The following is a 15,092-nucleotide window of genomic DNA, read 5'->3' on the forward strand; positions in this document are numbered from 1 at the left end:
AGTCAATAATCATGCAGATTTATGTTACAAACTTATAGAATTGTACAGTAAGAAAGTTATTTCCTTTAACCAGGAAATTAACGTTCTTAGAATTGACAAGACGGTTGACCCTGAGTGGTCAGCTAAATATCTACAGTGGATCTAAAATATGAATAGTTAATTATAACTAGTTATGGTTAATTATTCATATTTCCCCATGAGCTGATTCGCTACATATATATATATATATATTATACGCACTACTATTCAAAATAAGTGAATGATTTAAAAAAAATAACTTAAAAAATTCAACTGTAGCACAACTGTTCTCAACATTGATAATAATAGGACATGTTTCTTGAGCACCAAATGTTATATTAGAATGATTTCTACTATACGACACTGAAAACTGGAGTAATGGCTGCTGAAAATACAGTTTGCCATCACAGAAATAAATTACATTAAAAAAAAAACATAATAAAAAAACAGTTATTTTAAATTGTAATAACATTCCATAATATATCATTATCTGTTTGATCAAACAAATGCAGCCTTGATGAGCACACTCATTTTTGTTTGTGTGTGTGTGTGTGTCTACAGAAGCGGCGTTCGAACCGGAAAGTCAAGAGGAAGAAGTATGAGGATGATGATGAGGCTCGATTGTCTGATGAAGAAATGAAGGTCATCGTCAAAGCCAAGAAGAGCAACTCCAACGCTCACAAACAGCCTGCAGTGCAACTGTTTGTGGTGAGAACATAGAATCTCACTGCAGTTAGCAGCACACAGACTTGTTTCTTATGTTGTATCCCAGCATGCTCAAGCAGTTCTCTGATCTTGAATATAATATGATATGTTTAGAAGGAGAAAAGCCAGTGCATCCTTTTAGGGGTGTGTGTGTGACAGGGGTTCCGCGGGGTCTTAAAAAGTCTTACATTTAGTTGTATCAAATTTAAGGCCTTAAAAAGGCCTACTGGTGGTTTTAATTTCACATTTAAAGTATTTAAAGTTTTAAAAAAAAGAATTTCAAACTTCAGTTTTCAATGTTTTATGTTTAAAATATCAAAACATTATTCATGCATTTGTAACTGCAAGTTAGGTTAAAGTATTCCATGTCCCTCTGAGCTGCATTAAACAATGTGTAAATACATCTATATTAGGGTTGGGCGATGTCTACCAAATTGGCATCGGACGATGTCTACAGTGAAACATCGTGATGGACGATGACATCAGGGGGCGGGGTTAGGGGTGTGCCCGAAACGTGAAACAAATAATGCATTGTACTAAGCCACTAAAATTTTTGCAGATCCTGAGCACCAATGACAAACATCTAACCTTGTCAAATGTGTGTACTGCCGCTCCATAGTATAGAGTCCTTGTGATCGCGAATCTCAAAAGTGAAAGTAAAATGAGCGTGCACAATCGAAAGTGGTTTCAATAGCGGCTCCCTGATGCCCGCAATTTATATACAGTCACCTATACTTACCCAACGATATAATTGTGAGAAAAAGTATTGACATTTTTTTTTATCGTCCCGTCTCGTAGGCTATTTAGGGTTTCCGTAGTACACTTCATTTCCTTTCCGAACACGGAACTGGGATGCGGCAGATTGCGGGAGAGGGGGTGGTGGGGTGGTGGGTATCACAATGTCAGCTTAACATCGTGATGTCTGCCAGCCATCGGCAATGGACGATGGCATCGTCTATCGGCCCAACCCTAATCTAAATGGCACTTAAGATGCAGCTTCTGTTTCCTCTGCATTGCAAAGATACATTTTGGTGATACTGATTTCATTTGCTTGGTAACAGCCCAAATGCAAGAATTTGACTCAAAAGTTGTTGCACACTTTTAGAGAAAAATTGCTTAAAGGTAAAAATGCCCATAAAACTTATTGGAAAAGATTAATTTCTATCACTGCTGTGAACTGACCACACAGAATATATATATAAATACTTTCGACTCTGTTTTCTTGAAAATGGTTTAAAGGCTGAAATGTAAAGTTTATCATTTTATAAAACTTTTTATTTTTCTGAAAACTTGTATATGAACTGTAAATTATGCTTTTTACAGTCATTTTACAGTTTAATATGGTACTTTAGACATTGCCCTACCCCGCTCATATGGTATTAATTTTATTTGTGCAGGTCTTAAAAAAGGTCTTAAAAAACCTTAAATTTGCACTTAAAAATCCTGCAGAAAACCTGGTGTGAGGGAAGTAGTGTATGTTGTGGTGTTAAGAGTCTCTGATCTGGTTTATGTTGGTGTATAGGAGAACCCTGCTGAGGAAGATGCTGCTGTGGTTGATAAAATCATGGCATCTCATGTGGTGAAAAAAGAGGTAAGAGTTTCACAATCTCTGTGTTTTATTAAGTTGTTTTTCTTATTCATCTTTAGAGCTCATTAATTTTTTTATTCAGGGAATTATGGCCCTGTTTGCACCTGGTATTACACATAATGTGCCTCACACACACACTTCCTGTGACCAGTTGAGATCAGATTTTGTCTCTAATTTTATGACTGTGTACTAGGGCTGTGCGATTAATCGAAATCGTCATAAAATCGCGATTTGAGCTTGCGTGATTTGTAAATCGCTTTATAGCACGATTTTCCGCGCCCCTGACCTCCCGCAGTATACTATCCGAACCAGTCAGAATGCAGCGTGCCTAAATGGAGCACGAGAACAGAACAGACCGGGCAGGCATACAAACGTAACGCCAGGTTCACACACTCCATCTGTGGTGCGTATTTTTTCCGCGCCCATGTTATGGATCAGAGCGTTCACACTGCACGCGATTGTGCTCCGGCAGTGCGCTCCAAGAGTGGTGCGTCTGCAGCAGTCATGCTGCGATCAAAGTGAGTTATCTGTGTCACTGAAACATGCTCTGTGAGGTCTGTAAATGTATGGAGCTTTTCCAGATTTCATTAGGAAACATTAGGGCAGTGATTAGATGCAGAGGTGACATAATCCCTTTTTCAACTACCTCTAAATGTGGTCTTTCAGCCATAGAACATTTTGGACCAATGTTTACACCTGTATTGAGCACTGACCGCTTGTGATAGGATCACTCGAAACAGATATTAATACCTGGTGTAAATGGGGTCTGTAAGATTCAAACAGACATTAGACACAATTTAAATATGATTTAAATCATTGTAGTAAAACAAATCTACACACTGTTCTTTATCAGCAAAGAATAAGTTAACTTAAATTAACTTTTCTTGGAAAAAATGAACTATTTATTAATTATATTACTCATTATTTTTTCATTCAAAAATGAAAAAAAAAAAAACTATTGTATATTATATTTAATATGTCTATAATATAATATTATTTTTATTCTTCATTCAACAGGTTTCTCCTGGGGTGATGGTAGAAACCGAAGAGTATTACGTCAAGTACAAAAACTAGTAAGTCAATTAGGCACTGCTTTTGTCAGCTTTAACACTTTTCTCTGTTAGTTTTCAAGCTGTAAAAATTTATGTTTTACATATTGCTAATAACTAGGAGCAGCTCAGAGAGCAATTTAGCCATGTGTTGATGAGCACGCAGAATTTAGCATACATGTGTAAGGAGCATTCAGTAATTATGTAAACTTGTGTGTCTGTTGTAGCTCATATCTTCACTGTGAGTGGGCGACGGAGCAGCATTTAGAGAAAGACAAGAGGATCCAGCAGAAAATCAAGCGCTTCAAGATCAAACAGGCGCAGAAAGCACACTTCTTTGCTGATGTAAGAATGCCTGTGTTTGTTTGTAACTTCAGCAAACACTGTGTTCTCACAAAGAATATTTTGTATGATGCTTTTCGGGTTAAATGTCATGCCATTTAGTCATAATAATCACTGGGGAGACACACAGGATTTATGTGTAATTATTAATGATGTGTATGTGTGTGTTTAAGATGGAGGAGGAACTATTCAATCCTGACTATGTAGAAGTGGACAGAGTTCTCGAGGTCTCATACTGTGAGGACAAGGACACCGGAGAGGTAGCCATTGCTCTGTAAATTGTGTGTGTGAGTGCGGTTAGCACTCTCTCTGTAGTGCATTTTGTGTAAGTCTCAAAACCTTGTTTTGTGTGCATGTGTAGCCGGTGGTGTATTACCTGGTGAAATGGTGCTCATTGCCATATGAGGACAGCACATGGGAGCTGAAGGAAGATGTAGACCAGACTAAGATCAAAGAGTTCAAAAAGCTGCAGGCAGCAAAACCACACACCAACAGAGTGGTGAGACCATCTCTCTCTTGCTCCCTCTAATACCATTGATATATTATATTATTATGTTATATTACTTTACATTATATTATATTACCATTCAAGCATGTTTTTTTAAATTAATAATTTCATCCAGCAAGTATCTATTAGCATTTCTATTTCAAATAATAAATAAATGTTTCTTAAGCAGCAAATCAGCATATTATAATGATTTCTAAAGCATCAGCTGACACTGAAGACTAAAGTAATGGTTGCATTTTAAAATATATTAAAATAGAAAAGAATGTTAAATTCCAATAATATTTCACAATATTATAGTTTTTACTGTACTTTTGATCAAATAAAAGCAGCCTTGGTGAGCACAAGATATTATATTACCGTATTGACCCGAATATAAGACGATGTTTTTTTCTTGGAAATACATCTGAAAAAACGCAGTCGTCTTATATTCAGGCTCTAGACTTTGACATGTCAATAATACACCCACAACAATAGGTAGCGCCAAATACACATAAAACTAGTGTGCCATAGTACATAATAAGTAATGTAATGCGTGTTGTAAAGATCGCGAGTAAAATCAAAAGAAAAAAAAACCTTACAGCTGCAGGAGTCGTGACTGTAAGTAAGATTTATCTTCTACTGTTAATAAGATTTTGGTAGGCTACTATTAGATGGATAGCCTAAATGTCCTAATTCAGATGGGCTACCTGTTTTTTTTTTTGTTTTTTTTTAATGGTATATCAAAAAGTGTATATTTTTTAAATGTGATTGTTGGTACAGTTTACCAGTTTTTACCATACTTTCAAAACAAACATTTTAATAGGAAAAATATGCAATATGAAAATAATTGAAGACAAAATGTGTCCTACTGAGAAAACCAGATTTGGTTTTTAAAAAGCCTTTTTCCAAAAGGTACATCTGGAAAAAGGGGGGTCGTCTTATATTCGGGCCAATACGGTAATATTTAAATAATGTATTCACCATATATTCCTCTTTCTAATTGTAATTGCCTTAAAGAGCTCCAGGGACCTCTTTAACATGCCTATAGTGTGCTTTACTGGATACATAATACTCACTTCTCCATCATTTGATGAATTTCTGTAGCCATGATCACTAGAAATTGTACACAAACTTCCCTTTTAGGATGTATCTATAATTTATATATAAAGGAGACATGTTTGCACTGCAAAGTATTTAAATATGCATGTCGAATTTGTGTAGCAAAGCAAACAGTGCCTGGTTAAACTGTATTGCAGGTAGTTAGTGTGTATAATGCAAGTTTTGGTGCTTGAATACCATTTACTGAATCCACTTTCAGGAACGTCCACCGGCGAGTCACTGGAAGAAGCGGGGGCAGTCACGAGAGTATTGTAATGGAAACTGTCTCAGGGATTACCAGCTGGAGGGGGTCAACTGGCTTCTCTTCAACTGGTACAACAGGTAAGTGAATGCTCAGCCCTGACCTAGGGATTCTTCCTCTTTAACCTTCCCCATATATGTCAATAAAACTACTGAGTGGGACCGCATCATATGGTGTACTTTAGGCTTTGTAGCGAATCAGCTCATGGGGAAATATGAATAATTAATCATAACTAGTTATAATTAATTATAAATATTTAGATCCGCTGTAGATATTTAGCTGACCTCTCAGGGTCAACTGTCTGTCAATTCTAAGAACATTAATTTCCTGGTTAAGGGAAATAACTTTCTTACTGTACAATTTTACTCAGAGCTTGTAGCATAAATCTGCATGATTAAGTGACTCCAGTTATAAGCAAACAATGAACAACGTCAAGTGTGATACAAGTAAGACTTTATTAACTACATAAACACTTAAACTAGTCTAACATACTACATAAACACTTAAACTGGTCTAACATACACACACACCCATACAGTTGGTATAGGAAAGGGTTAAATCTTAACTCAGTAAAGAGGAGAGAAATAAGAATATGAAACTATGACATATAATATACACGCTCGTTTAGATCATCAGAAGGCGAATTCATAGATACTAAACATGGTAGGATTACATATAGGCAAGATGACAGGAATGAGTTCCATCATAAGCATGCATAAAATAGTCTAAAAATATCAAAGACAACATACACAATGACCTGAAGGATATGTGTGTTCATTCAAAGAAAGGTTTTCCTATGAATTAATTAGTAGAAAAGTCAATTTCTACTGTGCATTGTGCTTCTTGCTATGGAACATACAGTGATTTTCCCTGCTTCGCATTCCTTTAGGCAATAAACCCAGTGATATCAGCAGTGGTTGCCATGGAACCAGAGGCCTGTTCTGCCCTCCTGATGTGTTACGCATTTCGGGGGAAGGGTCCATAGGTCCTCATATGGCTTGTTAACTGAGGGGTGTTACAGAGTATTTGTTAAATATAGCTAACAAAATATATATTGTGTGTTTGATTGGTCCAGACGCTACAGCTTGTTGCGATAGTCGTGTTACCGGTGTTAAGCCGCAACACCGGTTACGTCAATTGACCACCACGGCACCGCCCACCACCGTCGTTTTGATTTTTTATAGTAATAAAAATCATTTAGTTCAGTTAAGAGAACAGACACTACAATTATAAACTGAACTGAAACTCAATGCAGTGTGCCGAACGACAGTCGCATCACAGATCAGCAGCAGCAGGAGAGTGAGTCGAGCTGACTGACAAGAAGTGTGAGGTGAGACAGACAAGACGATGGCGGAAGATTTAATTTTAAAACGAAATGCAAAAGCACCTGTTGGCGATATTTTGGATTTTGAAAAGCCTGTTGACTTTTGCTGTTTATCTAAGGTGATTTTGGAAGGTTTTTTTAATATTCGTTTCTTATTTATTTGGTTCCACAGTGTTTGCTGATTTTTACTTTATTTAAACTTTGTGTAATTTATGTATTTTATTTGACATCAAGGTGTGTATGTTGTGCCTCCAACTTATTCATTTTGCTAATAAACATTCTATAGCCTATTTCTTATTTATTTGGTTCCACAGTGTTTGCTGATTTTCAGTTTTTTTTTTTTTTTTTTTTACTTTGTGTAAGTTATTTTTTATTTTATATTAGGCCTATAGCATGGTGTATTTTTATTTGTTTTGTTAACAAAAGTTCTATGTTTAATATAAGTGAGTTTGTCGTTGTCCATACAAGCAATTGACGCTGAATTGCCGCTAATTTGAAAGTGAAAGTAAAATGCGCACGGGCATTTAGAAGCTATTTAAAGGTGAAGGAAAATGAGGAGAAAAGGGAAAACAGCAACTCCCCCCATCGATGATACCGGTATTACCGGTGGTGTTACACGTTGATCAACCGGTGTGAAAATTTCATCACCGTCACAACCCTAGTGTACTTTTCATTGTGGGCTAATATCTGCATGGCTTTTCTTATACACTTTGTGTCCTTGTTCTTTTGCTTGCTTTCTATGTATATATAGATCATTGAATGAAGAGCTGTGTGCATTGAGTGTGGTGGAAAGCTAATCTACCATTCAGACTTCAGACAGCATTGAGAGCATCAATGAGATGCTCATAATGAATGAATTAAATAACTTTAAATTCCAGAGACTCATCTGGCTGATGCTTTTGTACAAATGCAACTTGCAAACCTAATTTGAACGCCATTAAGTGTTACTATAATATAATAGCTGAATTCCCAGCCTTTTCTGTGTTTTGTCATTATTCTGGGCATGCTGACGCTTACTGTTGTATTACGTGTGACTGTGTTTGTGCCGTAGCACTACATTTGAACAGGAATTGTGTCAAGAAGGGTTAATTTTGTGATTTTTGCTATTTTTTTTATTTTTGAATCAATTTTACACCTACTCTTATAATTTAATCTGGTATCTTGTGTGTGGGACTATTAAAAAAGGAAATATGTAAAAAAGGGTACTGATGCCCCTCTGTCTCAATTTGCAGGCGTAACTGTATTCTGGCAGATGAGATGGGTCTGGGAAAAACCATCCAGTCCATCACGTTTCTGGATGAGATCTGTCGCATAGGGATCAAGGGGCCTTTCCTCATCATCGCCCCTCTCTCTACCATCGCTAACTGGGAGAGAGAGTTCAGAACCTGGATGAACCTCAACGTCATCGTGTACCATGGCAGTGTGGTCAGCAGACAGATGATCCAGCAGTATGAGATGCACTTCAGAGATGCTCAGGTGAGATCTCACACCCACACACACACAGCAGAGGAAGGTCAGCCTCGCATTGATCTAGACCTCTTAACTGTAATTCAGGGCTTTTGAATTGGTTACCTTTTAGTATCATGTTTTGTAAAGGAGAAAGATAGAGGGGAAAAAAGCAAGCCACAACTCAATTATGGTTATTTTATTCCTTTTCAAACTAAATGTAATTGTGAAGTTGGCAGAGTGTATCTCTGAGAAAGTCCATATAGTGATGCTTGATATGCAAATAATCGAGCATCACTGTTATGGCTGGGTGGTATTTCAGTATATACCTCATAATGGTAGAAATATAACTGGTAGGAAATTTGATATACCACTAATGCCACAGTGGATATATTTGCATAACTACCAATGAAGATCAAGTAATATGATGGAGAAATAATAGATGGAATAGATGGAGAAACATTGCAAACTGTTGCATTAATATAGAATTTAACTGTTGGGTCAGCGTTTTTTATATCCGCTTTTTCACAACATCTACTGCTCATCCGGTCAGAATTTATATTGTAAATAATGTAATCATTTGTAATATTAATTTGATAAAACTAACACTAAAACTTTAGTTTGCATCATTCCATTTTATAAAATTGGTGTTACCATGTGGTTTGCATCCATCAAGTTTAGGGCTGTAACGATTACCGGTTTGACGATAAATCATGATAAAATTCCCCACGGTTAGTATTACCGTTTCATCTTTTAACTCATTAAAACCGTATTAGATTACCGCGATTTGAACAACTCGCGATAAATAAATACTATCCAGAGTTTTTAAAAGAGTGCTAAAGAAATTATAGCAGTTTTAAGTAACAGTCTCACATGCGCACAGCACGCAGAGTAGTTTCGTTTTGAGTGAAAAAAGGGCGGAAAAGCTGGGAGTTTTTAAAAGAGTGCTAAAGAAATTATGTTGAACATCTCCAGCACATTTGAACAATACCGTGATAATACTGATAACCGTGATAATTTTGCTCACTATAATCGTGTTAAGAAATGTTCATACCGTTACATCCCTAATCAAGTTCTGAAATAAAGGAAAAAAGTACCTTTGATTTATAAAGTATTTAATTCACTGCATTATAAAAAAAAAACATAACCACATGGATATATATAATTTAAAATTTAATTCATAAATATATATGATTTTATAAAATCAGTTTTTGTTGAATTTCCTGCAAAAATACCCGTATTATTATATATACTGATATACAGTTATGATGAAATAAAAATCCCCATGCCGCTATATGACTGTATAGTTGTGTATCATGCAAAGCCTCAGGGAACACAAAAAAAACAACAACAACAACAAAAAAAACCCTGTGGAATATATTTGCAGGCACTTGTTAACTCTCTTTCTCTTCTACAGGGTCGTGTGATAAGAGGTGCTTACCGGTTTCAGGCAGTCATTACAACATTTGAGATGATATTGGGAGGCTGTCCAGAACTTAACGCAATAGACTGGCGCTGTGTCATCATTGATGAAGCCCATCGGCTCAAAAATAAGAACTGCAAGCTTCTGGAGGGCTTCAAACTTATGAGTCTGGTATAAATAAGACATTATTATGCTTATTTTTAAAACTTATCACAGATGCCTTTTTTTCCCCCTATGTTTTTAACTTGATTATCTGTTGACCTCTTAGGAACATAAGGTTTTGTTGACGGGCACTCCACTACAAAACACAGTAGAGGAACTCTTTAGTCTGCTGCACTTCCTGGAGCCGACCCGCTTCGCTTCTGAAAGCACCTTCATGCAGGAATTCGGAGACCTCAAGACTGAGGAGCAGGTGCTGTATTTGTATAAATACTATATATTGCTGTGTTTGAATTAATATAGATGTTCTGTATATTTTACTCTTCTCCGTTTGTAAATGCATGTGCGTGTAGGTCCAGAAACTCCAGGCCATCCTAAAACCAATGATGCTGCGGCGTCTTAAGGAAGACGTGGAGAAGAAGTTGGCCCCTAAAGAGGAGACCATCATTGAAGTGGAGCTCACCAACATCCAGAAGAAATACTACCGCGCCATACTGGAGAAGAACTTCTCATTCCTGGCTAAAGGAGCTGGTCAAGCCAACGTCCCAAACTTGCTCAACACCATGATGGAACTGCGGAAATGCTGCAACCATCCCTACCTCATCAAAGGTACAACTACACAAACCCCAACTGCTGTCAAAACCAACAAGCCCACATTAGGCAAGGTCCTAAGAAGTCTGTCGCTCTCTCTTCGCTTCTAGGGGCCGAGGAGAAGATCTTGGAAGACTTCAAGGAGGTGTATAGCCCCACAGCCGTAGATTTCCACCTGCAGGCTATGATTCAGTCAGCAGGTAAACTCGTTCTCATTGACAAGCTGCTCCCCAAGATGAAGGCCGGTGGACACAAAGTGCTCATCTTTTCTCAGATGGTGCGCTGCCTGGACATCCTGGAAGACTACCTCATCCAGAGAAGGTGAGAATCAAAAACAGAGAGTGTACACTATCCTACAGCACACAAAATGTATTGTAGTTGTAAGTGGAGGTGTATTTCATTGCTGTAAATGGCTCTAGTCGTGTCCCTGCCGAGTTCATGGGGTTTAACTGCGAACTGTGATGTCCCGCTGTACGCTATTTGTTTTAGATACGTTACAGTGTATATATGCACTTTTAACAAGCAGTCGAATCTGCTTTTTTAGCAGGAGTTCAATGCCACATTTTGCTTGTCTGGTTTGAGTTGTGTTCACATGTTCCTTATCTCTCTGGCCCTTTATACAGAGCTCTCTGCTGTTGAACCCCTTTGCATCAGCAATATCACATGACAGTTACCGTTTTATGCAGTGTCTAGGATTAGTTTCTTTCCTTCATTCCTGCCTCGTTCATATTTCTCTTGCCTCAGCTTGTCTGTGACAGTCTAGCAGTGTATACAGTGCACTGTTAACAAACTAAGTGCTGTGTATGTTGGCTGATGCAGCTTGGGTGCTGCAGGACACAGACACTCCAGGGATCTCACATCATGCACACAGTCCCAGAGGCACAGCTCTGCCCAAAGTGGGTCAGAGAAAGCTGGAAGTAACATGGAAAAATGTGAGATGTTACTGTGACGAAAAAAAGAGAGAAAGAGATAAAGGACATGAATGGAATAAATGAAAGAAAGAATGAGTGAGTGAAAAGGTGATGGAAAAGAGTTTTAGGAGTAAGCTAGGGACGTACTACTGCAACATTGCTCTTGGGTAATCAACATTGTGCCACAGATGCTGATTCAGCTTTACTTGTATTGAACCCAGAATATTCCTTTAACACATTTAGTTAATTAATTAATGACAATAAAGCAATGTATTGTTGTGTCAATTTGTATTGATGAAACTCGATATACTGTATATAGGATTATGTAAATACTTTGATGATAGTATATATGTACTGCCGTTCAAAAAATTGAGTCAGTAAGATTTTTTTTTTCTTCTTTTTTTTTGAAAGAAAGAAATTAATACTTCAGCAAGAATGCATTAAATTGATCCAAAGTAACATTTGTGGTAATGATTTCTGTTTCAAATAGGTGCTGCTCATTTGAACCTTCTATTAATCAAAGAATCCTGAAAAAAGGTTTATCACGGTTTGCATAAATATATTAAGCAGCATAATTTTTTTTTTTTTTAACATTGATAATAATAAGAAATGTTTCTTGAGCAACAAATCTTATATTAGAATGATTTCTGAAGGATCATGTGACACTGAGGACTCAAGTAATGGCTACTGAAAATTCAGCTTTACCATCACAGAAATAAATTGTGATTTATTATTTTAATAAATTAATTATTTTAAATTGTAATGATTGCTGTGTGGAATACTTTGTGGAAGTGCTCGATAAAGTACATCGATCTGTAATTTCTAAGTCAAACTGACCTTTTTCAGATACCTCTATGAGCGGATAGATGGTCGTGTGCGTGGGAACCTCCGTCAAGCAGCTATAGACCGTTTCAGTAAACCAGACTCCGATCGATTCGTCTTCCTGCTGTGTACTCGAGCAGGTGGGCTCGGTATTAACCTCACAGCTGCCGACACCTGTATCATCTTTGACTCTGACTGGAACCCTCAGAATGACCTGCAGGTACATATACACACACACACACACACACACACACACACACTTGATAGTAAAATTGCAGACGTTCTTGTTGGCTCATATTCATTTTTTCATCTTGTTATATCCACAGGCTCAGGCTCGCTGCCACAGGATTGGTCAGAATAAAGCAGTTAAAGTATATCGACTAATCACGCGTAACTCATACGAGCGAGAGATGTTCGATAGAGCCAGTCTGAAGCTGGGATTGGATAAAGCGGTGCTTCAAAGCATGAGCGGACGAGACAACAGTCTAGGAGGAGGAGGAGGGGTAAGACGTTAAATGTCACCCATGTACCAGGATTTTTTTTTCTCCAGCCCTCATTACATTGTTGTTCTCTACATAGAGATTTGCATAATTGGTGGTGTAGACATAATTTTTTTGTACTGGTGTAATATGTGTTGTCTGGTTTCATTCACTCTCTTTCTCTCTCCATCTTTTATAGCAGATGCAGCAGCAGCTCTCTAAGAAGGAGATTGAGGACCTTCTGCGGCGTGGAGCTTATGGTGCCATCATGGACGAGGAAGATGAGGGGGCTAAATTTTGTGAAGAGGACATTGACCAAATCCTGCAACGCAGAACCAAGACCATCACTATTGAATCTGAGGGTCGGGGCTCCACCTTTGCCAAGGTCAGCTTTTTTTCCCCATCTTTTATTTCTTACATGTTTAAAAAGTATTGATCATAATGTTTTCTTACATTTTCTCTTATAAAAGCAATTTTCAGATGGCATTCTTTTTAAGGCTGCAGATATATCAAAATAAAATCAAACAACGCAGGAGAAGCTTAATGGGCTCCCTGTGGATAAATTATTAGTATTGAAATTGCTCAGTCATTCTATGAAATAATTTTTTTATGAAATACTCTATTTTATGTTTTATAGTACAAAAGCATTATTACAATAGTAATAATATATTTAATCAAAATGGAATAAAAAAGAAGAAGCTTTAAGGGCTCCCTGTAGTTTGTAGTTGTAATTTTGTAGTAAAGCTTTGTGGTTTAATGTTTGAAAATTAAGAAATTAAGATGTAATATTAGTATTATAATTTTAAAGTTGTTGTATTTTTTTTAACTGTTTGCTTTATGGTTACTGAAAAAGGTTTGAGTTGGCTCTTGTAAAGAGTATACCCAAGTGTTTACACCCACATCTTTCAAAGTTTTTTTTTATATATATGAAGGTGCCTTCCACTGCAAAAAACACCCAAATCATTCTAGAATTATGTATTTTTTCCAGAAATATATCTGTTGAAGTCATTCAGAAATTATTTTTTTAATATCACAACAATTATCAGTGAGAAACTAAATACTGGAATGTCCTTTTTTTCTCCATTATTTTGCAGCCTTAATTCTTGTATGTATTTGTGCAGACATTAACATACTGTTCTCATTTGTTTTTGCTGTGTTCACAGGCCAGTTTTGTAGCTTCAGGGAACAGAACAGACATCTCTCTGGATGACCCCAACTTCTGGGACAAGTGGGCCAAGAAAGCCGAGATTGACATGGATACAGTCAATGGCAGAGTAAGTTACACAAAAACTCTGCCATATCAAAGTTCAACAGTAGAGCAGAGAAGCCCACACCCTCCTGGCTGACTCTCCAGTGCCAGGATTACTTTGAGAACTACAGTTTCTGTGTAGACATCTGTTAAAAAAACAAAAAAACAATCAAGTTACAGAAAGCTCCTTCGACTCGGTGGCTGATGGGAAAACCCCCAGAAATGAGATTTTGAGCAGAGAGGCATTGCTGTAAGAGATGACAGGATGCTGGTTAACATGATTGGTATTTAATGTAATGTACTCTGAAATAACTCAATCAGTGTTTTCTGTGGGCACCTCTGTATTTTAGTTGTAAGTGCTGCACAGAGAGCGCAGAGTGATTGAAAGCAAACATCAGTTTTAGTGAATGCGGTTAGCGTTATTTAAATGCATAGCACTGCTCTCAGTAAAGGTGGGTCAGTGGTTCTGTTTTTAAGTGTTGTCTTTTGGTTTGGTTTGGCTACAGAACAGTCTGGTGATCGACACCCCTCGTGTCAGGAAACAGACCCGGCCGTTCAGTGCTACTAAGGACGAGCTGGCCGAGCTCTCTGAAGGGGAGAGTAGCGGAGATGACAAACCCAAACTCCGCCGGCCACATGACCGCCTCAACAGCTATGGCCGCACAGAGTGCTTCCGGGTGGAAAAAAATCTGTTGGTGTATGGGTGAGTGATGGCTAGTGGTCTACCGATATGAGTTCTGTTATATGCCAGTACATTAACTATATATACACTACTGTTTAAAAGTTAGGAGTTGTTAAGACATTTGTTGTTGAAAGATGTCTCTTATGCTTACTGTGGCTACATTTATTTGACCAAATGGTTGTGCTACTTAATACTTTTTTGTGGAAACCGTGATACATTTTTTTCGTTGATAAATGGAAAGTTCAAAAGAACAACATTTATTTGAAATAGTAACATTTTAAATGAATTTGCTATCACTTTTGATCCGTTTAATGTGTTCTTGCTGAATGAAAGCTCATTGTGCTGCATACTGTACGTATAATACACTATAGAAATAAACTTTATACAAAATATGCAAATATAGGAAGTAAGTCTCTTCTCAGGCAGAGTTCTTGACACTGTAGATGAAATGATGGAC

At 37.3% G+C, this 15,092-nt stretch overlaps 1 protein-coding gene across 8 annotated transcripts in view; it reads left to right on the plus strand.

Moving 5' to 3' along the window:
- Positions 1-15,092, plus strand: part of chd9 (chromodomain helicase DNA binding protein 9) — a 71,559-nt gene that overhangs the window by 41,503 nt on the left and 14,964 nt on the right. For all 8 annotated transcript variants that reach the window (XM_016231540.1, XM_016231545.1, XM_016231538.1 and 5 more), the window contains 16 exons: positions 2,246-2,314; positions 3,329-3,384; positions 3,588-3,705; positions 3,876-3,962; positions 4,064-4,201; positions 5,508-5,629; positions 8,106-8,349; positions 9,737-9,913; positions 10,011-10,154; positions 10,255-10,510; positions 10,603-10,813; positions 12,250-12,445; positions 12,552-12,728; positions 12,904-13,089; positions 13,868-13,978; positions 14,460-14,656. In XM_016231540.1, coding sequence (XP_016087026.1) covers positions 2,246-2,314; positions 3,329-3,384; positions 3,588-3,705; positions 3,876-3,962; positions 4,064-4,201; positions 5,508-5,629; positions 8,106-8,349; positions 9,737-9,913; positions 10,011-10,154; positions 10,255-10,510; positions 10,603-10,813; positions 12,250-12,445; positions 12,552-12,728; positions 12,904-13,089; positions 13,868-13,978; positions 14,460-14,656 — 2,489 coding nt within the window. The remainder of the gene's footprint in view (positions 1-2,245; positions 2,315-3,328; positions 3,385-3,587; positions 3,706-3,875; positions 3,963-4,063; positions 4,202-5,507; positions 5,630-8,105; positions 8,350-9,736; positions 9,914-10,010; positions 10,155-10,254; positions 10,511-10,602; positions 10,814-12,249; positions 12,446-12,551; positions 12,729-12,903; positions 13,090-13,867; positions 13,979-14,459; positions 14,657-15,092) is intronic.

Source organism: Sinocyclocheilus grahami, unplaced genomic scaffold (assembly GCF_001515645.1).
Source record: "Sinocyclocheilus grahami isolate Dianchi unplaced genomic scaffold, SAMN03320097.WGS_v1.1 scaffold394.1, whole genome shotgun sequence".
In the NCBI taxonomy this organism is placed as follows: domain Eukaryota; kingdom Metazoa; phylum Chordata; class Actinopteri; order Cypriniformes; family Cyprinidae; genus Sinocyclocheilus; species Sinocyclocheilus grahami.